Source organism: Pseudopodoces humilis, chromosome 14, assembly GCF_049639895.1.
Source record: "Pseudopodoces humilis isolate 2021_Gansu_Grassland_sample_001 chromosome 14, ASM4963989v1, whole genome shotgun sequence".
Taxonomy (NCBI): domain Eukaryota; kingdom Metazoa; phylum Chordata; class Aves; order Passeriformes; family Paridae; genus Pseudopodoces; species Pseudopodoces humilis.
In genome coordinates, this window is record NC_142213.1 from 1897009 (window position 1) to 1921203 (window position 24195).

The 24195-nt window shown below is 44.7% G+C and overlaps 1 protein-coding gene across 6 annotated transcripts in view; it reads right to left on the reverse strand.

Annotated features, from left to right (window-relative positions):
• Positions 1 to 18951, reverse strand: part of BANP (BTG3 associated nuclear protein) — a 109432-nt gene extending 90481 nt beyond the window's left edge. For 3 of the 6 annotated variants that reach the window (XM_088062403.1, XM_088062399.1, XM_088062404.1), the window contains exons 1-4: positions 18819 to 18951; positions 7986 to 8127; positions 7044 to 7138; positions 5592 to 5791 (exon numbers count right to left, since the gene is read on the reverse strand). In XM_088062403.1, coding sequence (XP_087918529.1) covers positions 5592 to 5791; positions 7044 to 7138; positions 7986 to 8055 — 365 coding nt within the window. In that variant the 5' untranslated portion in view covers positions 8056 to 8127; positions 18819 to 18951. Of the gene's footprint in view, positions 1 to 5591; positions 5792 to 7043; positions 7139 to 7985; positions 8128 to 8900; positions 9006 to 16527; positions 16883 to 16909; positions 16967 to 18818 lie in introns of those variants that run through there. The other 3 variants (XM_088062400.1, XM_088062401.1, XM_088062402.1) reach the window with 3 other exon arrangements.
• Between the last annotated feature and the right edge of the window lie 5244 nt (positions 18952 to 24195).

Genomic DNA, 24195 nt, shown 5'->3' on the forward strand with positions numbered 1-24195 from the left:
CCAAATTAAAGGATTTCATGCTTATCCTGAGCTAAGTTAACAGGGAAAATGTAAAATTTCCAAGCAAAAAAAGTAAAACATCAAACCTGGTAACACACCTGAAATCTTTGTCTAAAACTTGAAGGAGCTTTATTACCTAAAATCTGATTTTCAGTGTAAATTCTCTTTAAGAAGGCAAAACCACCTCTTTGTAAAAGTTTATTTTTCTGTTTTAAGCCTGACAGGCACATTTGAAACAGCACCACTGCAATTAAAAAGATCCAAACCACACTTTTTCCATCCTTTCCTCAGCCCTAAATCATCAGCTGCTACTTGCTCAGCTCTCACTTGAATTATTGACCTCTCAGAAATGATATTTCACCAGAAACCATTAATTCTAGAAAAATTGCAGTGGGGAGAAGGAATCCACAGTTCAAATCTTGGTCAGTCTGAAAAGTTACATAAATTAATTCCACCCCATCCACGCAGGAATTATTGAACTCTCCAAAACACAGCTGAAAGGATGATGCTAAATTGTTGGTTTAATTCCATAACTGACCTTTCTCTCTCCCCTTAAGTGCTTAAATTGCTTCCCAATTTATTCCCAAATTCCTGGGCACTCGGCTCCCCAATATCCGAGTGCAACGCTCATGGAATGTGAAATTCCACAAGAACTCTGCTGGGTGTGGGAGCTGTTTAATGGGAGATGCCACTTCCTCCTAATCCTGGGGGAATTTGGAATGAATAAAAATCCCAGCCCTTATTTTCAGTCTCAACTTGTGCTGCTGATAGAAATACAGAAATAGAAAGGGATCACAGAAATCTTCTCCATGAAATCCACGTGGCCAGGAAGGCAAAATCAAATTAAACCTCAAGAGGTTGAGGCTGACAAGTTTTGTGACAAATTAGGAGATTTTGGAAAGCATTGTCCTGTTTTCCAAGGAATTAAAGATGTCAAGTTTTGAGAGGCTTTTATTGGGTTTTTTTTTTCCTTCCACAGCCAAAGAAACAACAGAACCCTGGATAATGAAAGAGGAGCTGACAGATAATCTAATAATGCCTTTATTTCATTTGTTCTGTTTATAAACTCAATTTTTGAATGCAGGACAGAACTGTAATTTTCAGAGAAACTTCTCTACTACACCTCAAGAAGGAATTTGGGGTTTTTATCCCATATTCCAAGGCACAGCAATTCCTCTGGGCTGAAACGCTGCTCGGTGCTGGCACCGACCTCCTTCATGTACAAAACCACACAAAACACAATTCACAAACTCTACCTGAAAACAGATTGTTCAGACACAAGTGATGTGTGAAAACCCCTTGATCTCTCCATCAGAACTGAAAACAGGGGCCTCAAAAGGCTGGAAAAGCGACAATTTTGTGGCCCAATCCACAAAATTATGAACAGCCATTCAAATCCTCACCCCCTTAACTGAAATTTCACTTCACCAAATTATTTTGCTCAAAAACATGAAAATTTTGCTTCCACTTCTTCTGTGCTCTTTAAAAATCTTGTGATTCTAAACAGAATTTTTTAATTCCTGAAGGGTTAACGATGATTTTTTCATTGTCAATACTGACTCTGTCCCCCAGTTGTGCCATTTCCCTGCAGCCCCTTCCTCCTCAATCCTGCAGGAAAACAGCCCCAGAATTCCACCTGGGAGAATCCCCAGCTGTGACCCTAGAACTCAAATAATCAAAATAATTGTTTGCAATGATTTATGGAATTCAAAAGAAATGTTTGCTCAGTGCCAGAGACTCCTGACAGAAAGGGGAAGGTTGGGAATTCATCAATCCCAGAGGGTCCATCCCCAAAAAAATCAAAGAATCAAAAAAGTCCAGTTGTGGTTGTGTCCAGGCCTCCCAGAATTTACCTTTTTTTTGCACATTTGCTGCTGGGTGAGGCCCCAGGAAAGGGAAGGATAAATTAAGGATTATTAAACCTGGATTGTGACAGAATTCCTGAAAACCTGGGCAAGTCCAAAGCTTCTCCAAATCAAACCTTGACAAGTCAACCCAAATTTCTGACTCTGTGTGACTCCCTCTCATCCCCAGGCACTGCTGAGTTGTCTCCAGGGAAATGTTTTTTCCAGGCCTGGAATTTTCAGTGTGTGAGCTCAGGCTGATTCATGGACCTGCACCTTGAGAAGAAATCCCCCACCCTGCATGATCCTCTGCTCCTCAATCCATGCTTTGCTTCCAAATTGATCGATTCAAATCTTCCTGCAAATTCAGGCTCTTCAGAAGCAATTCCAAGAAGGAGCAATTAGCTCTTAAATTAAGTTTAAACCAGCAAAAATCCTGAAGGTTCACAATGTTAATTTATTTATCACCGAGTGAAATAAAAGGATATAAAGTGGTTTACATCCCCTAATGAGTTATAATATCAACTGCAGTGAACACAGGGAAGAGACTCAGCAGCCACTGCTCACTGATAAGGGCTGAGGAATTATTATTCCTCCTACAAGTCTGGATTAGCATAGTGGGATAGTTTATTATAATCTGTAAAAATCCTCCTGATAAAAATGCAATTAGGTCGGCCAAGGGGTTTGTAACTCACAGAAGAAATAAATATATAGATATATATAAATTTTAAAAATAGAATTCTGGTTATTTTAGGGTTTATACACCAATGCCTTGATTATATTTCTTTAGGTCTGTTTGTTTTCCTAAAGGTTTTATGCAGGAGCAACAACATTTTTGCTAAATCTAGAACAGTCCCCCCACAATTCATTCCACACCACATTCCCTGCTTTACAACCTCATTTAAAATCACCTCAACTCTCAATTTTGCATTATTTGACCCCAATCCCATTTGTAAACAAGGAAACATTCAGCAGAAACACAGCTCTGGAATTTGGGGGATGTGGAGCCAGGAGGCTTTGCCAAATGGCACGTTGCAAAGTGGGTTCCAAACTCAGTTCAATTCTTCTGCTGATTAAATTTAATGGTAAAACAAACATTTTAATGATGCACACCTACAAAAATACAGCAAATTCAAACATCCCATCTGGTACAAAACTGCATCTGGGGAACCTCCACATTAATAAGGCAATGCTCAACCCCCAACGAGTTTTGTTCAAGGACACCAGGATGGATCTCGGCTCGTTAATTTAGTGCAATTAATCTGCAGTTCCATTTAACTGTCCCACTCTCATTAAAGACAAAAATATAAACGTTTTTATCTCTATACTTGTTATCAATTAACCACAAATGTATATGGAACAGAACCAGACGTTTGTGGTCTGTATTTCACCTGGAGCAAAAAAAATGGGTCCAGGAAAATACCTGAGCTTCATTTACCTCTGGATTTTCTCCATTTACCTCTGAACACCTCCAAGCTGGCCTTGGGCACTTCCAGGGATCCAGGGGCAGCCACAGCTGCTCTGGGCACCTGTGCCAGGGCCTGCCCACCCTCACAGGGAACAATTCCTTCCCAGTATCCCACCCATCCCTGCCCTCTGGCAGTGGGAGCCATTCCCTGTGTCCTGTCCCTCTATCTCTTGTCCAAAGTCCTCCTCCATCTTTCTTGTTGTCTCTTCCAGGTCCTGGAAGGCTGCAGTAAGATCACCCTGAAGCTTCTCCAGGTGAACAATCCCAGCCTTTCCTCCCAACAGAGCTGCTCCATCCCTCAGATCATCCCACAGCCTCCTCCAGACTCCCTCCAGCTCCTCCCTGTGCTGTGCCCGGGGCAGCTCTGCAGGTGGGGTCACACCTGAGAGGCAGAATCGTGGCCAGCCCCCCACCCACCAGCTCCTGGCATTCCCACAGGCCCAATTCTCAGCCAGGATCCCGAGGTATTTACTGGATTTATTCCCATTTTTTTCCAAGAGCTGCTCTCCTGGCAGCACCATCTCCCACAACAGCCTTTAACAACCACAACTTTTTGTTACAGCAGCAAAGCCAGCATGAGTTTGGTGGCAGGAGAAAGGCAAGGAGCCTGGAGAATCCCATTGCTGTGGAGAACCCGAAAATCCCTGTCCCTAACTTATGGGAAGCTCTGCCTTCTGCGATGGATGGGGAAGAGGGAAGGACAAAGAGCTGGTACCACGGAACAGCCTTTAATTGGAAACAATCAACAAGTGATAAAGGGATTTATGGATGAAAAACAGGGAATTCAGGGAAACATTGTCCCTCTGCAACTGGAGTGTCCCCAGTGCCAAATTAAACACATCCAGCCCTATTTTCTCTCGAGTCCCACAGGCCACAGTCTGCTCCAGAACAAAAAGCCTTCAGTGCTCTCCTGGCATCACAGCTTTGATAATGTGCAACTTCAGACCAACAGCAACAAATATTTGGGGCAGAGATTCCTGCTGTCTTCAAGACTTCTGTCTAAATGATGGTCAGACTGGCTGAGGAGCAAAAATTTGTAACCCAAACCAAAAGATGAAGCACCACCAACAGCCAGGACAGATTTCTGATGGCTGCAGAGATACAAAAACAAACCAAACCAAACCAAGCAGCTCAGGTCTGACAAATCCCTTCAGAAACTCAGAATAGTGCAATTTACAGAGGAAAGCATTCACTGAGCAGGAATTAATAGGGTCCCAAAGGGGCCATGGGTTCCTGAAAAGATTTCTGAAGCCTTTTGTGCATAAACCACAGTAAAAAAGTTCAGCTCGTGCACAAGAACTTGAAGATCTCTAAATTAATGACAAAAAAAATATCAGCCCAGATTTCAAAAAGATTCTTGAAGAAACAATTGTTGAGAAAAGAGTGTTTAGCAAAAACCCTGGTGTAAACTCAGGTTACTTCCTCTATGATCCAAGTCCTTATTCCATGTATTTTGTTGCTGTTATTACACAACCCAGTCACAATTAATCTTTTCAGTGTATGACCCCCTCAAAAGCAGACGTAAAACCAGACACAGCACCTGCTTAAAAGAAAAATTAAATGCCTGCACACCTTTGTAATGGAGAATAAAAAGTGGTTATTTAGAGAAGTACGAAATGTTTTCCAGCTATAAAAATACAAAAAAGGAGGAGGAATTGTTGGAGAAAAGAGTCTTTTGTTAAGCAGACTTCTCTGGCTGGGATCACCTCGATGATAAGATGACAGACACATCAAGATTTAGGTATTTAAAACCACATTAGGGAAGTGAGACACGAAGGGAAGGTCAAGCCTGCTCTTTCAGCAAAGTGCATTAGATTATTCAAGAGATTTTCCATCTCCAGCTTCTAACTCCAAAATAAGCAGAGATATTTTTCTAGCAGGATTCTTTAGCAAACAAGCTCATAAAACACACTCCATTGTACTTCTGGTGCAGAGAAGTAAAATGAGAAGCAATTAGAATGATGATGAACTCATTAAGTCAAAATAGCTATAAATAAAAGCAGAGCATGTCTCAAAAACCTGTCTGAAAGAGCTGCTGAGGCTTTTCCAGGGGATGGATGAAGGAATCTGGTTAAAGTCAGGGTGAAATGTGGGAAGAGCTGCAAACTGTCCCTGGAGCGGCTTCTGAGTAACATCACAAAACTGCTACAAAAATTACCTTCAAGATAAATGAAATCTACCTCCAGCAGCAGCCTCTTGCCAGCCAAGCAGAGAGGAGGAAATGCCCAAACCCTGGATCTGTGGGGTTTTTAGGGCAGTGGGGAGTGCCGTGTCCTTACCATCGGACTTTATTGCAGGTCTGGGTGGCGCCCAGCGGGGACCCGGCCACCATGGGCACCTGGATGGGGCTGTGCTGCTTGTTCATGACCAGGTCCAGCTTCTCCTCCAGGGATTTGCAGGTGGCCTCCAGTGCCAGCAGCTTGGCCTCGATGCTGTCCAGCCTCAGGCATATGGTCTGGTTGATGGAGTACAGGAACGACTGGGGAGGGAGAAGAACCCGGATTGAGCGCTCTGAGTTTAGCCCCACTCCCAAGGAAGCTCCAGATAAACGTGCCTGGGAACCAATCCTAAAGGAACTTGCAGCCTGTCTAGTGACAAAATCCACTCCTGATGACATCCAGGAGCTTTTCAGCGGGCTCGGATTCTTCCAGATCTTTATTTGGGAGCCAAAAGCAGCCCAGCCAAAGCCATTTTCACCTAAGCACTTTGTCAGGATGATTTCATCTGCTGCAAAATCATTTCTAATGACTTGCCTTCCAGTCCACATGTGAAAACAAAAGGATTATAAATCTCTGGATGCATCCTCCTGGATAAAGTTAGTAAGTTTTTTTTTCCTGCCCAAACAGATAAATTGCAGTGGAAATTGTATCAACACAAAAAATCTCGGAGACAATTAATGCCACTCATTCAATTAATGCTTCCTGCTGAACAGCAAATCAAGAAAAGCAAATAAATAAAATCTGTTTTGCTAAGCAATCTTTTTGAAAAGTAAACATACTCCAGTCGGGTTCTCCTGGGAAAACAGGCCATTAGAGGGAAGAGCTGCACTCTGTGTGTGCTTTGCAAACAGCAGCTGTGCCATCTTGTGGCCCTGCAACCACCGAGCACCCCAATCCCCTCCTTCACCGAGCTCCAGCTCCTGGGATCACCCCAAAAACACAGAATTACACAGGACAGTGTCTGTGGCACTGAAACACTCATCATCTACTCACACTCCTGGGTAAAAACCCAGGGGTTTTTGGTTTAGGGTTCTAAATCACAGCAGTGAGAACAGCAGGGCAACTTCTGAGCTCCTGAGACAGAATTAAATCATCTTTTTATTTTTTTTAATTTTTATTATTAAATTAAATTGAATTATCTATCAGGAGAATGCTGCTAGCCTCAAATAATAACTTCAAACATGCTGAAAGTATCTATAAAATTGTAACACAAATACAAGTTCATCTTTTTGGTCAACTTAATTTTCTTTATCAAAAAAATGTCCCAGTGTTTTGGGTCAGTGGAATTAATTCTGGTGATATTTTATATTGCATCTGAAATTCTTGCTACTAATTCTACACTGGAAAATTAGATAATTATTCAGATTTTTAAATTTATGCCTAAAAATGCACAAGTACCCATAAGAATAATTCCAGTGTTAGGTATAAACAGTTTATTTTACATTCTTGTAATAACTTTCCTAAAACTTAATTGGTCATTAGAAATAAAACCAGGAAAGGGCATTAAATAACCTTAATAGAGGGATCCTGGCAGTTGATTTCTATCCTCTGACGTTTCAGGGCAGGTTCCACATCATCATCTGCCACCTCATGGTTCTCCAACACAACTGCAAAGGAAAAAAAACATTGTCAGAGTTTAGAATCCGAGAGGACAAGGCTCAAATTAAAAATACAGTAAGTGGACAAAACAAAAGCGCAAAAATTTAATTAAATTTAATGCTTTGACGCTTGTTCAGGGTTTCTCTCAGATATCTGACAGCGGTGATGGGACCAGGTTTGAGCTCCTGCACCAATTTGAGCAAAGACTTTTGAGGAATGGCAGATCTCAGCTTCTCCTCCAACTCTTTGGGAGCATTTCTGAGGTAATTTTTTCATTTTGTATCAGAAAAAGCAGTTTTTTGGCCTGTGTCTCTCACTTCCATTGCTGTTCTTTCAGTCATTAACTTGCAATGGCCACAGAGGACCAACATCTCAATGTATTTTCACTTAGGAAGTCAATTTCTGAGCAACTGATATCCAAATACTTCCTTTCAGAAGTGTTTTTCAATTCTACTGTCCAAAGAATTTTAATAATGGATGAGCCAAGCTTTCTTACACATAAAACAATTCCTAATGGATGGGGGATGGCTCCCATTGGAGGAAAAGTCTAAACCATGGAGAAAAACAAGACTGCAGGAATATTTAATTGGTTTTGGGGTTAGTCTACCCCTGCACAAAACCCAAACAGGCAACAAAGCCTTTAAGAGAAAAGTGAAACAAATCAAATCTAAAATAATCTAATCTAAAATAATCTAAAATAATCTCAAGGGTTTGGAGATACACAAGTGAAGCTATGGAAAATACGGGATATGGGCTTCAAAAGCACCTTTTGCAATAAAAAATCAAGTTTGTATTTTAAAGAAAAGCTCAGCAGTGATTTCCAGTTCATGGGCACTGCTGTAAATCCCCTCCTACCTGGATTATCTGGAGTCAGGTCCTCAACAGCGATCTGAACCACATCTGCCAAATCCTGCTCTGACATCATTCAGAACCAGCAGCAAAACCCTTCCAGCACCTCTGCAGCTCCCAGGGCAGGAGCTGGCCCAGGCATGCACTCCTGCAAAGCAGCAGCAAGGAGAGGGTTAATATTCGGGAAATATTTCACCTGGCATCAACACCTTCAATTCTTCCTCCTCCTTCCATAAAAAGATTCAGTTCTCAGAAAAACGAGCACCCTACAAAGGGATTTCCAGGAGGAAATGTTCCTGCACCCAGGGCTGTGACAGGAGCTGAAGCTTTCCTGCCTTTCCCTTGCACATTCCCAAAGGATAAGGAGAACTTCCAGGACTCACAAAGCTCAGGAAGACCCAAGACACACCAGATTTGCAAAAACTGCAAATTCGGGATCTTAACAGGACTCTAAAATCTTTCTAAACTCAGTGAGGACAAGGAGTTGCTTCACATCTTATTACAACTAAAGCAAAACTTGACTTTTTTCTTTAGGATGAACTTGCCTGTTTTTTTTCACAGCTCAGCTCCATTTTCAGGCATCATGATCCTGATTTTAAAGACAAAATATTTCTCAGCCTTGCTCCCCTGGAATTCTCAGTCCAGGTTATTTATTAGTGTTTTAAGAGAAACCTTCAACCTGTAAAACTGAAATTAAATCACAGCAATCTCTCCAAGCTGTGCTTTCTCCCAGTTTACAAAGGGCTGGACAAGGAATACCAAGAGATCAATGGATTTTTTTTTCCCCTTTTTTAACCTGGAGTAAAAAAAGCGGGAGAGATAAATGGAGATTTACCGATGGAAATGATAATTCATCCATTAACACAGACACGGAATCAAATCCAACTCAACACTGACATGAAATCAAATCCAACTACTCACAATGATTTTCCTCTTCTACTTGAGCCCAAGAAATCCATTAAGCCAGACATGGAGAGGATAATTTTTTAGGAGAGCAACACAACCTAGAGAAGGATTCTGAGGAGGCCTCCCCACATCTCCAAAGTGTTTACTCAAAATACCAGCACTGCCAGCACTGAGTCACTTGAAATTCTGCTCATGGTGAAAGACTTTTGGGCCAGCACAGAGCGTGGCAGCAAGCCCAAAATCCCTGGCAGTGCTTCTGTGCTTGTGGATGCCATTTTGGCAAGTGAAATTTGCCATTTCTGAGAAGTCCTGGTGCCCGGCCAGGCTGAGCAGAACAAAGCAGCTGTGCTGCACTCGCTGTTCCATCGTGTCACACATGGCCTGCAACGCCAGAGCCCTGCCCTGCCCTTCAGGGGACACATTCACCACTCCAAGCACTAAAAAAGGCCAAATTAGAACAAAACCCAACTGTTGAAAAGATTCTTATTTACAGGATTCGCTGTCATTCGCTTGGTTATGTACAGGACTCACTGACACTGCACGTGTTGCATCGGAACCACTCATAGCTACACATTACTCTGAAGAAATTGCAATAATTTTGTATAAATCCACTTGAATACTTCATGTTTAGCACAAAAAATCCTGAGTTTGAAGGTCCAACTCCAAGCCCTGCACAGACAACCCAACGATCCAACCATGTGCCTTCAAAATTAAATTAAAAAAAAAAAAAAATCACCAAATTCAACATTTCTTCACATGATTTGCTGTTTCCAACACCCACTGTCCACAGGCTGAAAGTGTTCAACTTCACCTCAGCAATACCCAGATATTCTTGAAACAAGGGCACAGCCACCAACCTACAACTGGCAGAGCAGCTACAACACACACACAGACAAACGTGTGTTCATCACATCAGTATTTATTTCCATTTAAATTAATTTTATTCCAATTTCACTAAGTCAGACAGCTTGGAAGAAATCAGCCACAATTCTGCCTTTTCAAAGCCAAGACAAAATTCCCTTCTGCTGCCATGCTGTATCAAAACATAAAGGGGAAAACAAGTAAATTTGTTCTCAACCCTGGGGATTAGGAAAGCAACGTCCAAGGAAGCTGCAGCCACTGCAGTTATCACACCTTGAATAAAGTGTCCCTCTTCCAAATTCACCATTTCCATTTCTAACAGTAAATTTTAACAGTGGGCTGACCTTGCTTTCAGAACCAAGGGGAAAAACGTGATAAAATTTAACAGGATGAGAGTTAGAGGATTTTATCAGCTTCTAAAAGCTTCAGTCAACAAATTCAGAGTAACTTTGCCATTAGAGTTTCCACGTACTTTACTCGGTGAAGTATTTACCAGCGCTTCCTCACGTAAAACACGCTTTTTCTTGAAATTTGCTCTATATTCCCCTTTTTTTTCCCTTAATTTCCACCTCCTGTCTGAAACTCTAGTCCCCATTAAATCTAAATTAAGCGTATGTACATTGGCATCGAGCCACCAGTGCTGAACCATTCCCAGGAACAAATTTTTAGTTATAAAAAAGAAATATTAACAGAAAGCCAGGAAGCTCGGGATAAACCACAGCAGGGCCAAGGAACGTGCCCACTTCTCCTCCCCCAGGCAGCACATGGAAGTTGGATCAACACAGGAATATTTTATGATCACTTTGCCCCTCCCTGGGGGAGGGGATGGGGAAGGTTCTAGCAGGCAGTGGAAAATATCCCATTAAAGGAGGGCCTGGCCAGCCAGGATCACACTAATTCCAGCCCAGTGCTTTTGGTGGATCTAAGCCACACTTATGGATTCTCCCAGAGAATTCCAGTGGCTCCTCCAGCTTTTAAAGTGAGGAGCAGGTTATGGTGTGTCCTGGAGGGATTTCCTCCCTGCTCCACTCCCCATGCCCTGGGTGCTTCCAAAGAGGACAGGCTGGATCCATCAGGTTCCACACAACAGCCCCTGGAGCTGCAGGCTGGAAAGCTGGGAAAGGAGAGGGGCTGAACTGGAGCCCAGGTGAGCCCAGGTGTGCCCAGGGCCACTGGCAGCAGGCTGGCACCAGCCCTGGCACAGGACAGGGACTGTCCCCTGCGCTGGGTACGGCTGAGGCCACAGCTGGAGTTCTGGGTCAGGTTTGGGCCCTGGCAGGACAGACATTGAGGGGCTGGAGCATGTCCAGGGAGCGGAATGGAGCTGGGAAGGGGCTGGAGAACTCCTGAGGGAGCTGGGAAGGGGCTGGAGAATTCCTGAGGGAGCGGGAAAAGGAGCTCAACCTGGAGAAAAGGAGGCTCAGGGGGAATTTCTGCCTCTGCACAGCTCCCTGCCAGGAGGGGACAGCCGGGGGGAACAGGGACAGGAGGAGAGGGAACGGCCTCAGGCTGGGCCAGGGGAGGCTCAGGGTGGACAGCAGCAGGAATTTCCCCATGGAAAGGGGGATCAGGAATTGGAAGTGCCCAGGGAGGTTTGGAGTGCCCATCCCTGGAGGTGTCCCAGGAATTCCTGGATGTGGCACTCAGAGCTCCAGGCTGGGGACAAGGTGGGGACTGGGCACAGGCTGGTGACCCCAGAGCTCTTTTCCAACCTCAATAATCAATTCTGTGAAATCCCAGCTTCCCCAAACATTTCTAACCCCTCAGAGCTCTTGCAGCCCATCACCAGAGCAGCTCTTCCACTGTCCCTCCTTTCCCCACCCCAGGCCAGACCCCACTTTGTTCCCCTGATCCAATAATCCCACCAGACGCCTGCTCCTGCTGCATAAATGTAACCACAATGAAAAATTATCTCATTTTCCCTCAAAATTGGGAGCAAAGCAAAGCCTTGAGCATCCCTAAAAGCACTTGCCTAGAAGTGGCTCCACTACTGGCTACTCAAAAAAATTCATCACAGACAACTAAAGATACAAATTTAAAGCTGATTAGATAAATCACATTAAATATCTCTGCCAATACTCTTACTCAGAATTGATACACTTAAACACAGAATTCAATCAGCCTTTGTTTAATTAAGTAAATTAATATTTGTAAGCAACTAAATTAAATTCACCTGAATTCCAGATTAGCTTTTCCACACACAAGTTTAATGTAATTTAATTAATCTATTTTAAAACATTAATTCCAAATAATTCTTCTGAGCAGTCCCTTGTAAACAAAGCTATTTACTGAAATATCTGATGGCTTTCCCGAGTCACGGGGCAGCATTCCAAAGTGGATAATCAAACCCATCCAATGCCTTGTTAACACGGGGAAACAGAAATGTTCTCCCTCATATTAATTAGCAAGGGTAAATATTATCTTTTAAAAAATCAAAACATATTCCAAAGCTCTGCTTGGAGTGTGGAATTGCACTGCTCTGGCTGCAGCAGCTGAGCTCTCTTGGATATTTCTCAGTGCTATTGATAAATGAAAAAAACTTCCTTCAGATTCCAGCTTGCACTTTGGCAAATATTCCCTGCTGGTCGTGTGGGAAAAGCTGGAAAATGCCATTTCCCCCTGCCCAGCCCAAGAGCCTCAAACGTTCTTCCTCTTCTTCATTGCACTTTTCCTTTAAATCAATTAGAGGCAATTCTGAAATATAGAATTTCTGTTCCAAAAATCTTTATACAACCTCATTTGGAATCATGGAATTGTTTGGGTGGGAAGGGACATTGAGGATCATCCCATTCCACCTCCCACTGTCCCAGGCTGCTCCAAGCCCTGTCCAGCCTGGCCTTGGTCACTTCCAGGGATCCAGGGGCAGCCACAGCTTCTCTGGGAAATCCATCCCAGGGCCTCGCCACCCTCATTCCTTCCCAATATCCCATCTCTCCTTGCCCTCTGTCCATATAAAATCACTCCCCTCAAATTAATTTAGCTAATTAATTGAGCCAAACAGCTCATTTTTCTGGGTCAAAGGTCCTTTATCCTGCAAAAACTCTGATTCAGCGACACTTCTCAAGGTTTTCCAAAGCAGGTGAACACAAAGCCCAGGCCAGTGACAGGAATAAATCCAGCATAGGATTTATTCCAGGAGGAATTCTGGATTTACTCACATCTTACCACAGCACCAGGATGACAGAAATGACCTCAAACTGCACAGGGATTACGGTATAAACATCATCCACCCTCTCCAGGGGAGATGCAGAGGACAAAGAACTCTTTAATTTGGTTTTTATTTAAATCCCTGGGGTCTCATCCCTGCAGGAAAACAGCCCAGAGGGGCACTGAGCTGCCTCTGGGCAAGGAATTATCCCAGATATCCTAATTTAACTCCACCTGGGAAGCAAACTGTGGAATCCCAGCAAAGCAGCACCCCAAGAACAGGACAGGATTGACCCTGTGAAGGTCTCCAGGAAGAAGAATCCCCCTCTGGAGGCTCCAAACCCCTGGCACAGCTGTGACCCCTCTGGAGCCGCTCCAAGGACACAACTGGGAATGTTGGGATAATTCCATACATGAAGTTATTGCCAGCAGTTACAAAGCTCAGGACACAACAATTCTCTTTTCAGTCTCTCTCTGTGACTTGCACCAATTTTCTAACGCAGAGCCTGGCTTTTCCTCCATGATAAAATCACTTTGGTTGGCAGCTGGAACGGATCCTTCCCGCACTAATTCCCAATTCCCAAAAAAGCCACGCCAGTGCAAATGTAACAGAATAAAAACCAACAATTGAAAAGCGTGCAGGGCTCACAGCACCATAAATCCAAGAGCCTCCTTTGAGCCCCAGCTCTCTGCAGCCCATCACAATGGGAATTAAAACTCATTTTAGGAGGAAAATATCAGATTTACACTTCCTTCTTACTACCCAAAACTACAAAGGAGAATAATTTCTCTTAGCATCTGTTTGGCTGTCACCCTTATCCTCAATCCACCTTAAAAAAACAAGGAAAAACATTGTGTTTCAATTCAATTTCATAGTAAAACCACACAAAATTTCAGTTGAACAGCTTAGAAATGAGTGTAATAGTAGACAAGCAGCTTTGATTCAGCCAAAGATTGGGGAAAATGTCCATTCTCCCAAAAAAATGGCAGAAATATTTCCTATCTGGGAAAACCAGGAAACCAGCCACAACATTCTGGAGATGGATATATCAAATAAATATCACTCACAGAGATATTATGGTGATGGACTCCAGTGCAAGTGGTAAAATTCAGACAGCAACGAAAAAAAGGAAACGGTTGCTCCAGGAATAAAGGAGCTGGAAACTTTCTGGAGTAGAAAACCTCCCAGGGAGGCAGAAATTCCCAAGCATTACCACAAAAGCTCCCATTATTATTGTTGGTTTATTGTTTTGCTTTCAGAAATATTGGCTTTTTGGGGGGATTTTTTTTCATTCCACCTGGTACAAGGCGCTGTTTTGCTTGGATATCTTTTCCCAACTCTCCTAAACCTGGCACCAATCCCAACACAACACCCAACAAATAATCCAGGAATGCCTTCCCTGCGCAGCTCTGGCACGAGGAATGGCAGTGGGTGGTCACAAAAAGTAGGAATTCCAGCCCAAATTCCCTGTGGATGTTGTACAAACCCTGCTGCCCCGTGCCAGCCCCCTCTGGCACAGCCTGGATGGAATTCTTCCCGAGGGAGCTGGGCAGGAAATGTTCACACGCGTCCCAGCTCTGCTTTCAGGTGCTCGCACACACCCAGAAGCCTGAATTCAATTTACAGCCATTTAATCCCATTGAACTCCAGCAGCCCACCCCCGGGGAAGGAGCTAAGTGCTTGCAGATTCCAGGCTTTAAGGCAAAAGCTGGAATTTTGTATCCTGGTGGGATTATTCCCGACAGGGATCATTCACACCAGGCACAATTTGTAGTTTGATGAAAAACAGCAAATGTGAGAGCAGACCTGCCCAGACAGCAAATCCTGTCCCGTTGTTTTCAGCCACTAGATGGAGGATTTTTATTGGGAATAGCTCCAAAAATCCCGCAAGGGATTTTTTTCCAGGGGAGGTTTAGGTTTTGGATATCAGGAAAGGCTCTTCCCCCAGAGGGCTTGGGCACCGCTCCCAGGGGTGCACAGGGTGGGATTTTGGGAATGTCCTGGACTGGATGATCCCTGTGGGTCCCTTCCAACTCAGGGCATCCCATTATTCCAGGAAATTCAAAAAACAAACTTTCAGGATTAGTTTCATCCGCTTTCCACTATCCCAGGGTGCTCCAAGTCCTGTCCAGCCTGGCCTTAGGCATTTCCAGGGATGGAGCAGCCACAGCTTCTCTGGGAATCTGTGCCAGGGCTCTCCACTCTCAAGGGAGGAATTCATTCCCAATATCCCACCTAACCCTGCCCTCTTTCAGCTTGGGGCCATTCCCTCCTGGCCTGGCAGCTTACCTTTAGCAACGAAAGAGAACAATAATAATAATAATTTATATTTTTTTCTCCTTTCTTTCCTATTTTTTTCCTAATACATGCTAGTCCTCAATACACTGGAAAAAGTTTCTGATCCAGCAATTCCAGAGGAGACAAGGACAACCCCCAGTGTTGGCACAGGCTGCTGCTACTACTACAAAAAAAGCAGGAAAGCCAACATCAAATACAACCTGCTCGCTCCAAAGTCTTCTAATGGATTTTCCTGCTGTAGGCACCAAGGCAAAGAAACCAATCCAGCTGCCAAACCAGACCTTTGTAACAGAGAGATAGCAGGATTTTCAAATTCTTGCCAAAAAATATTAATGAAAATAAACTGAAGAGCATCATTTCGGTAGGGAAACATGGACTGATCAATTCTTCAAAATCTGAATTATTTTCATAGGATTACTGAGGATGGAAAAGAGCTCTGGGATCACCAGCCTGTGACCGATCCCCACCTTGTCCCCAGCCCGGAGCTCTGAGTGCCACATCCAGGAATTCCTGGGACACCTCCAGGGATGGGCACTCCAACCCTCCCTGGGCACTTCCAATTCCTGATCCCCCTTTCCATGGGGAAATTCCTGCTGCTGTCCACCCTGAGCCTCCCCTGGCCCAGCCTGAGGCCGTTCCCTCTCCTCCTGTCCCTGTTCCCTGGGAGCACAGCCCGGCCCACCCACCCTGCCTCCAAATTTTGAATTTTCATTTACAGCACCTGCTCCTGGCTTATCAGCTCCCCTCCCTGCAGTTAAAACAAAAATCCCAACTAAATTCAGCTTTAAATTCCCCAAACCTTAAATTCAGAGGGTGTTCGAGAGGATCCATTTATACCCGAGGAGCAGGGATGGAAAGGGGAACTCCCCAGCTGCCATCAATTCCCTCCACTCCTCCCCATGATAAAACCCAGATTTTCAGAGGCTGGAACTGAATATATTTTTCCCTTTAAGTGCTCAAAGTCAGGGGTTACAAACAGGAAGCAACATAAAATGATTCTGTTCAACAGACAACACCACAAATTATTTTATTTCAAGTCCCACATACCAAGGGTGTGATGAAGGTTAAACCTTTTGTATATTTTTCCATCTAACTGGTTGCAAAATTCACTATTTTCCAGCACCTTTAAAAACCTAAACCTGCAAGGAAATAAGTGGTTTATGTGGCTGTGAAGACGTTTTATTCCTTTTATTTTACTTGTGGGAAAAAAATAAAATAAAAAATAAATAAAAAATTATGATGATTAGCCCTTCAAAGAGTATGGATAAAAAAGAAAATAAGATTATTTCAATTGTTAATAACTAAAGATCACATTTCAAACTAAAGGAAACCAACCTGTGACCAAAATTTTATTGGCAGAGTTCTGCATACAAAGACATTTTGTGGCTCTAATTCCAACCACTGGCTTTGCTCTGTCTCCTCCTACAAGTGGCTCAACCCCAGCAATTCCAAATCCAAGGTTCCTTCAAGGAAAGAGATGAAAACTGGCAAAACAAAGGAAAACCCTGGAATTCTGACAAAACAAATCCATGTGTTGTTCCTGCACCTACAAATCTTTACAAGTTATGGGGAAAGCTCATGAGAAAAGCCAGAGGGAAACTCAAGTCCTTACAAACAGGAGCCTGGAATTCCCTGGGACACCACAACCCCTTCCCAAGCCAAGGTAAATCCAGAATCAGAAGCTCCGAGCTGCTACTAGAAGCTCATTTTTCCTCACCTGATCACCCAAAATTCCAGAAAAGGGACGTTAAAGCCAGCACAGGCAGGAAAGGAGCCTTTTCCAAACTTATTTATTGGAGCAGGTGCCTCTGGAAGCTGCCCAGCTGTGAACATTGCTAATTAGCACCACGCCCTTAATGGTTTTATTCAATTCTTCTGGATGTTATTAATCAATTAATCCTTTAAGAGAACCTTAATAATTAACACCTGTTCAAGAGCCACACAACTTTCACATGGCTGAGTGATTCAGACAAAAACACCCAGCTGTAGAAAAGATGATGAAACTGAAAAAAAACAAAGTTATAAAATGTTTTTGTCCTCTGGAGAAGATGGAATGTTTCCCAAATCCAACTTCCATCTTTTTATTCTTTCAATAAATTAATTAATCATTCTCCCTAACATCTATGAATGAAAATGGAACTGCTTCCATTTAATGACGGGAAAAACTGCTCAGGGATTCAGAATCAAAGTCTTGATATTCTGGTGCATTTCTATAAACAACTATTTAATATATATATAATTGCATATATAAATACTTCAAAACTGAGAAAACCCTCCATTTCAAGAGTCACTGCTATGAAATTCAAACACTTTTTTGTTTGGTATTTTAAAATCTTGGTTGAAATACTTTAAGTTATACAAATGTCATGTTTGCCTCTTGAAATCTTGGTATCGACAGGGCACCACACCTCAGGTAACCTCACAGAGAAGGCAAGAAAAGTACCAAAAAACACTCCAAAATACCATTTTGAAGCTGCTTCCACCAAAGCAATCTCTCAGTTGTTAATAACCCTTGTTTACTTCAAAAAGTCTTCCCTGGAGAGCTCCAAAAATAAACTGATCCATAAACTATCTGTGCCATAGCAGGATAAAATGACTATATTTGGTGAAGCACGCAACTTGCCACTGTGGATGGATTTAAAAATAAAACAAAAAAAAAAAAGAGGGGGAAGAAAAAAAAAAAGGAAGCAACACTTGAATTGCAAGTAAGGGCAAAGGGATACCAAGTGTGTTGAGAGAATCCTGGAACCATTTTGGTGGGAAGGGACTTTAAATCTCATCTTGTTCCACCTCCTGCCCTGGGCAGGGACACCTTCCACTATCCCAGGCAGCTCCAAGCCCTGTCCAGCCTGGCCTGGGACATTTCCAGGGATGGGGCAGCTCCAGGGAAACCTGTGCCAGAGCCTCAGCACCCGCACAGGGAAGAATTCCTTCTCAATATCCCATCTAAACCGCTCTATGTCAAACAGCTGGCTGGTATGAAGAGGACAGCAAACACCAGTCCCGACAGGGATGTGCAAAGCCCTGTGGGGCACTCCATGACCGCACTGGGGGATGTTCCCCGGCCGTGCCCTGCTGCAGCAGGGCAGGGGATGGAGGAGCGCTCCCAGCCCAGCAGCTGCAGCGCCCGGCTCCCAACACATCCCGGGGGCGCAGCCGGACACCAAGCCCAGCTCTGGCGAGCCCAGCTCGGGGGTAACCCCTGAAATGGAGCGGGGAAGAGCCAAACCTTTGGCTGGAAGGGACCTTAAAGCTCATCCCTGCCACGGGCAGGGACACCTTCCGCTGTCCCAGGTTGCTCCAAGCCCCGTCCAGCCTGGCCTTGGGCACTTCCAGGGATCCAGGGGCAGCCACAGCTTCTCTGGGCACCTGTGCCCGGGCCTCAGCTCCCTCACAGGGAGGAATTTCTCCCCGATATCGAATCACGGGCGACCCCCATGAGAGCGATGGGGGGAGGCGGAGAGGGGCGCGCGGCCCCCCCCCCTCGGCCGCTCCCTCCCCGCCGGCTCGCGGCCCGGGGAGCCCAGCGGGAGCGCGGTGTGTGCTCGGTGTCCCCGTGCGGGGCCGTGCGGGCGGCCGGGGGCGGCCGCGTAGCGGAGGCTCCCGCCCGCGGGGCGCCGCGTTACCGTGTGAGGCGGGCGCCGAGTTCTCGTGGTGTTTTGTGCGGCGGCTGCGATAATGGCGTCCTTCCTCGCGAGAGATCCGGCCCGGGGCCCCGCGCCGCGCACGCGCCGCGCCCGCGCGCGCGGTGCCCCCGCCCTTCCCCGCCGAGGCGCCGCAGCGGGGACCGGACTACGAGTCCCAGAGGGCAACGCGCGCGCCCCCGCAGGAGCACGCCGGGACCTGTAGTACGCGCGGGTGGCGCGGGGCGTGCCGGGAAGTGTAGTCAGGGAATGGCGGAATCACAGGATCTCGGGATCGTTAAGGGTGGAAAAGAGCTCCAGGATCACAGAGTCCCATCTGTGACCGATCCCCACCTTGTCCCCAGCCCGGAGCTCTGAGTGCCACATCCAGGAATTCCTGGGACACCTCCAGGGATGGGCACTCCAAACCTCCCTGGGCACTTCCAATTCCTGATCCCCCTTTCCATGGGGAAATTCCTGCTGCTGTCGACCCTGAGCCTCCCCTGGCCCAGCCTGAGGCCGTTCCCTCTCCTCCTGTCCCTGTTCCCCCCGGCTGTCCCCTCCTGGCAGGGAGCTGTGCAGAGCCAGAAATTCCCCCTGAGCCTCCTTTTCTCCAGGTTGAGTCGCTTTCCCGCTCCCTCAGGAATTCTCCAGCCCCTTCCCAGCTCCATTCCCTTCCCTGGATGTGCTCCAGCCCCTCTATGTCCACAGCACTCAGCCAGCAGAGCTGTCAGCCGGCAGATCTAACGTGGATCTGAACCTCCAGAGTCACTCACACCTTTCCCATCCCCTACTCCTTTCTCTCCTCCTTCCATCAGCTTCCCCCCGCTCCGACAGCTCCTGGGTGCTGAGCTGGGATGAGCTGGATGTCACTGTCTGCTAAGGAGAGAAATGTCACCGTGCCCAGAGCATAGCTAAGCACAGGCAGCAAGTGGGAATTTGCTAAATTAGCTCATCAGCCTCGCTCTTCTGTCACTTGTGCTCCAGCGTGTGCTGTGAGAACAGGAGGGCTGGGCGAAGGTGGGGAACGCACCGTGAACCTTCTGGAGATGTTAAAAATACACAAAAAGCCCCCAGAGAGGAAGCACGGAGGAAGTGTACGCAAACGGCTCTGAAAGAGGACAAAGATTAGATTATTTTATGTCTTTATATAGAACAGTGTTGCCCAATAAAGACCAACCACACTTCACTTTTCAGCTTCACCGTAGCCAGCAGCGACTTCCAGGCTTCTGCATTAAACTATTCCTTAAATAAGATAAAAATTTCTAAATAAGGTGCTTAACAGGGTTCTCCAGTGCCGTGTCACGCAGCTGAATCCAGCTGTAAGTGTTTCTCCGGATACCTGCAGGCCTGGTGTGTTAGGAAATTGCTCCCCCATGCAGGTTTGGAAGTGCTCAGCTGAGCCTGTTGATTTATTTACCATGTTCTCCCCCGTCACAAGCAGATTAGGCAGTTCAAAGGTTAAACTACTTAGAATCTGACTTTTCACACCCGATTATTTCACGCTTTGCTGCAGGGATTTGCCCTGTAACAGTTTTGCTAAAGAGTTTCTGCAGGACTCAAGCAATCGCTGGCTCCAGCTGGAAAAACAGAGATACAAAATATCCGTGTTCCAATGTGCAGAGCTGCTGCTAAAAGCTTTTGCCATCCTAAACCAGCCCAAAGTAAAAGCTGCCCTGTTTTCTCATATTTTCATAGTACTGCCATCCCATAGATTATTGACTCTTTTTGCTGGAGGTGTGAGTTTCTCCTCTGGAGAGCCATGGATCGTTTCCCAACACAAACACAAAAACTGTCATTGTCATAAACCACTTATAGTATTTACCCAAAGCTAATTTTCCTCCAATTAACTGCAGGAAATACTGGCGGGATCCAGTTGATATTTATGACTCTGATCAGAGATAACAGCAGAATAAACAAATAAAGCAATTTATCCCCGAGGGAGGCTGCAGCACCTCCTCCTGCCAGTCTGCTCTGATCCAGCAGATGAGAATCCACAATCACCTCACCTCTTGGAAGAGTTTTCCCACTTTACCAGAGCAACAAGTTTGGATTTTTTCCCAAATCGGGAGGCATTTCTTTTTAAAATTATGGATGACACATGTTTTAACATGGAAAGGCTCCTTTATCATGGTTTATCTCGTGTTTATTTGAGACTGCACAGCCAGAAATGACAAACACTTCATGCAGCACAAAGTCTGACTGAAAACGCTGGGAAACAGCAGGAGAAAAAGGATCTTTCTGTTAAATCTGAGGGCCCAGCTTTGGCTTTTAGTCTTTGATTCCCAGTACCAATGAGTGACTGACCAAAGGGTAATTGATTCCTGCTCTTCAGGTGCTGCCAAAACTGAGCTCCTGTGACTATTTCTGCAATAATTGAATGAAATTCAGTGTAATCCCCATTCAGTGAATGAAAGCTTCGCTTTATCCTGGGATAAGTCTGCCTATGAGCAAAGGCCAAGAAGAACTTGATACATGGGAAGGTTTATTCTGATTTAAAACACGATAATTTACTCAAGTGCCCGCATCAAATCCATTCTTAATTTCCTGTCCTCATATAAAAGCAACTGAGAACTTCAGGCTGCTAATATGTAATTTAATTTTTTTAATTTTACAGGAGAAAATTGCCCTGTTAGTCTGTTATCCCAAATAAAACAAGGCATTTCTTTGTTGTTTTATTTCCTCACATTTACATGCTCTTTTTTTTTTTTTTTTTCCCATTCTCTTGCAATTTATATCTGTGCCTTGCCTTGTGATGAGGAATAATTTGCTTCCAGGAAGTATCCTGCTTATTTCACCCTGGTCGCAGCATTCATTTACTATTGTTTTCTAAGGAAGTTGCTGCTTTCACATGTTTTGTGGATCAGGAGAGATTGGGATCTCATTCATTGGTTTCATTTTTTTATTTTTTCATTAGGGGAAAAAAAAAAACTTCCTGTAGTATCAAAGGTAAAAAATTAACACAGTGTGCACACAATCTTGCAGCTGTAGCAGGAAAATAAAGGTTGTTAAACAAAGCTTTTGTTTAAATATGTGACAGACATCCATAATTATCCTCAGTGCTGAGCATGAGGACGCAGGGGAAAAGGGATGGAGAAGATGTGAGCAGGGCACAGAAGTCACTCCAGAGTATTTGCTGGAAGAATAATTTTGTTTCCTAAGGATAAAATCCTCAATTACATCCAAGTGAAAAGAGTACTTGAAGCTCCCCTGCTTATTAACTTCTTTCTGTTTGGGTTTATTCATTTTCTCTAGAATATCTCTTGTAACTGGAGAGGGAAACAAGCCCAGCCTTAAGAACACAGCCTGTCCTATATTATGGCAGTGATGCTTAAGGAAAAGTTACATAAAACACCTCTTTAACCAAGAGAATATTGATATTAATTCTAAATGTGCTGTAGCAGCATATAAGGAGAAGCTCATTGTTTTAATTTTTGGAGGCAATCCCCTCAGAATTGTTCTGTGATCCTAACAGAAAACAGGGCAGCATCAAGTGGGTTTTGCTCCTGGATGTACTTCAGCTACCTCTATCAATACTCTGATCTCATTCTGGTTTCTGCTGAGTAAATTCCATTATATTCAATGAAAATACTCCTAATTTTCATGAACAGGGAAGGCCCTGAATCCCCTCAGCAGAGAGAAAAACATTGTGACACGTTTTGCCATCTGTCTGGTCCAAGTCCATGGTCACGTAGGGTCACTTCTGCCAGTCTGAGGAACAAGGTGAGAAGGGTCAGGTGGGATCTCAGTGTTCTCTTACTTATTTACAGACTTTTCCATCTCCCTGGACACATCATGGAAAAAAAAATAAAATGATGGGAGGCTCCTTCCCTTCTGAGAAATGTGCCCCTGATTTATTTACCACGAGCCCTGTGTTTATACTTTGCCTGGCTGGGATCTTCCAGGGTCACTCACATCTTCTTCTCCGCCCCTTTTGCTTCCCCTACACAGCTGAGATTTGCCCAGCTCTGGTCAGCTTTGCCCAAGACTGTGTTTATTTGGAGAGTTACCATTATCATCTGAATAATTTTGGGGGATTATCAAAGCCTGAAGGAGATTCAGCCCACCTACAGATTTTAGAGGATTTTATCTTTCTATGGTTCTAAGCAGAATTTGACCATCTCCTCATTCTGGACACGCATCCATTTTGACATGTCCAAAATTATTTGTAACTCAAAGGTTTCGGGTGTGAGAGGTGAAACAAAGTGAGATGTCCAGCTGTGGCCAGGGTGACAGAATGCCCTGAGCAGGTTTTCACACAGCTCCACGTGGCAGAGGCAGGAGGGGAGGACTGCCCTTTGTGGCACTCCGGGCAATCCAGGTCATCTGGAACCTCATCCAGGGCAACAGAGGCAAATTCCAACCCCTTGGGATGGTGAAATCCTTCTTTTCCCTACAACCTGGGCACTGCAAAGCCCTGGAGACAGCTTTTCTCCTATTCCAGGTGTTCCCAAGTAGATCCTGGAGTGCACCTGACAGGGGTGAAGGTCCATGGGCTGTATCAGACAGAGCTTTCCAGCACACTTCAGGAATTCCCCCTGCTTGGCAATCATGGGGACAAATCTGGAATGTGCTGTCCTGTTTGGGGACCCTGATGTAAGAGAGAGAATGAAAAAGCAGGGGTGAATGAAAAAGCAGAGGTGAATGAAAAAGCAGAGGTGAATGAAGTGTCCCAGCAAAATGTGGACACCAAAAAAAAAAAGCTTCCATGAAGTAAAATCTGCCATGGGAAGTGTGAGCCAATCCTCAGGGACATGAGGGACAAAGCCACCCAGGGGTGACCTGGCTCCTGGGGGGAACCTGCACTAAGTGACATTTTTAGTCACTCCAGAGAAGTTTCCACTCCTCAGCAGCAAAATTCCCAGGCAGCTTCCCACAACTTGACTGATTGTCCTGCCAATTAGACAATAATTAGGTGAGGAAAATGTTCATTATTCAATACTTCTATGATACCTAATTACAGTAAAGCTGTAACATTGTATTTTTTGCTGAATTACTTAAAACCAACTTGACTTAAAACCAAGGCAACACTAGGGCAGGAACAGCCTTCCAAGCAGGATGCCTGGGGATCAGGTTCCTTGGACACACCACAGTGAGGAGGTGATTTTCCCTCTGCAAGTAACACAATTAATATCAACAACGGTAATATAAAAACAAGTAAGTACTGACAACGCTCCTGTAGGAAAAAAAAAACAAAACAATTATTGTTCCTCTCTGCTCAGTCTGGAGGCACCAACAGCAAAAGTCAGATGGGTGACAGCAAGAAAATTCTAAATTTTCACTTGTTTAACTTCTGTGAAGAAAAGTAAGCCCACTTTCATTGTGTACAGTCACACTCCTCACCCACATTACCCTGTTATGAAGAACAGTTGATGTTTCA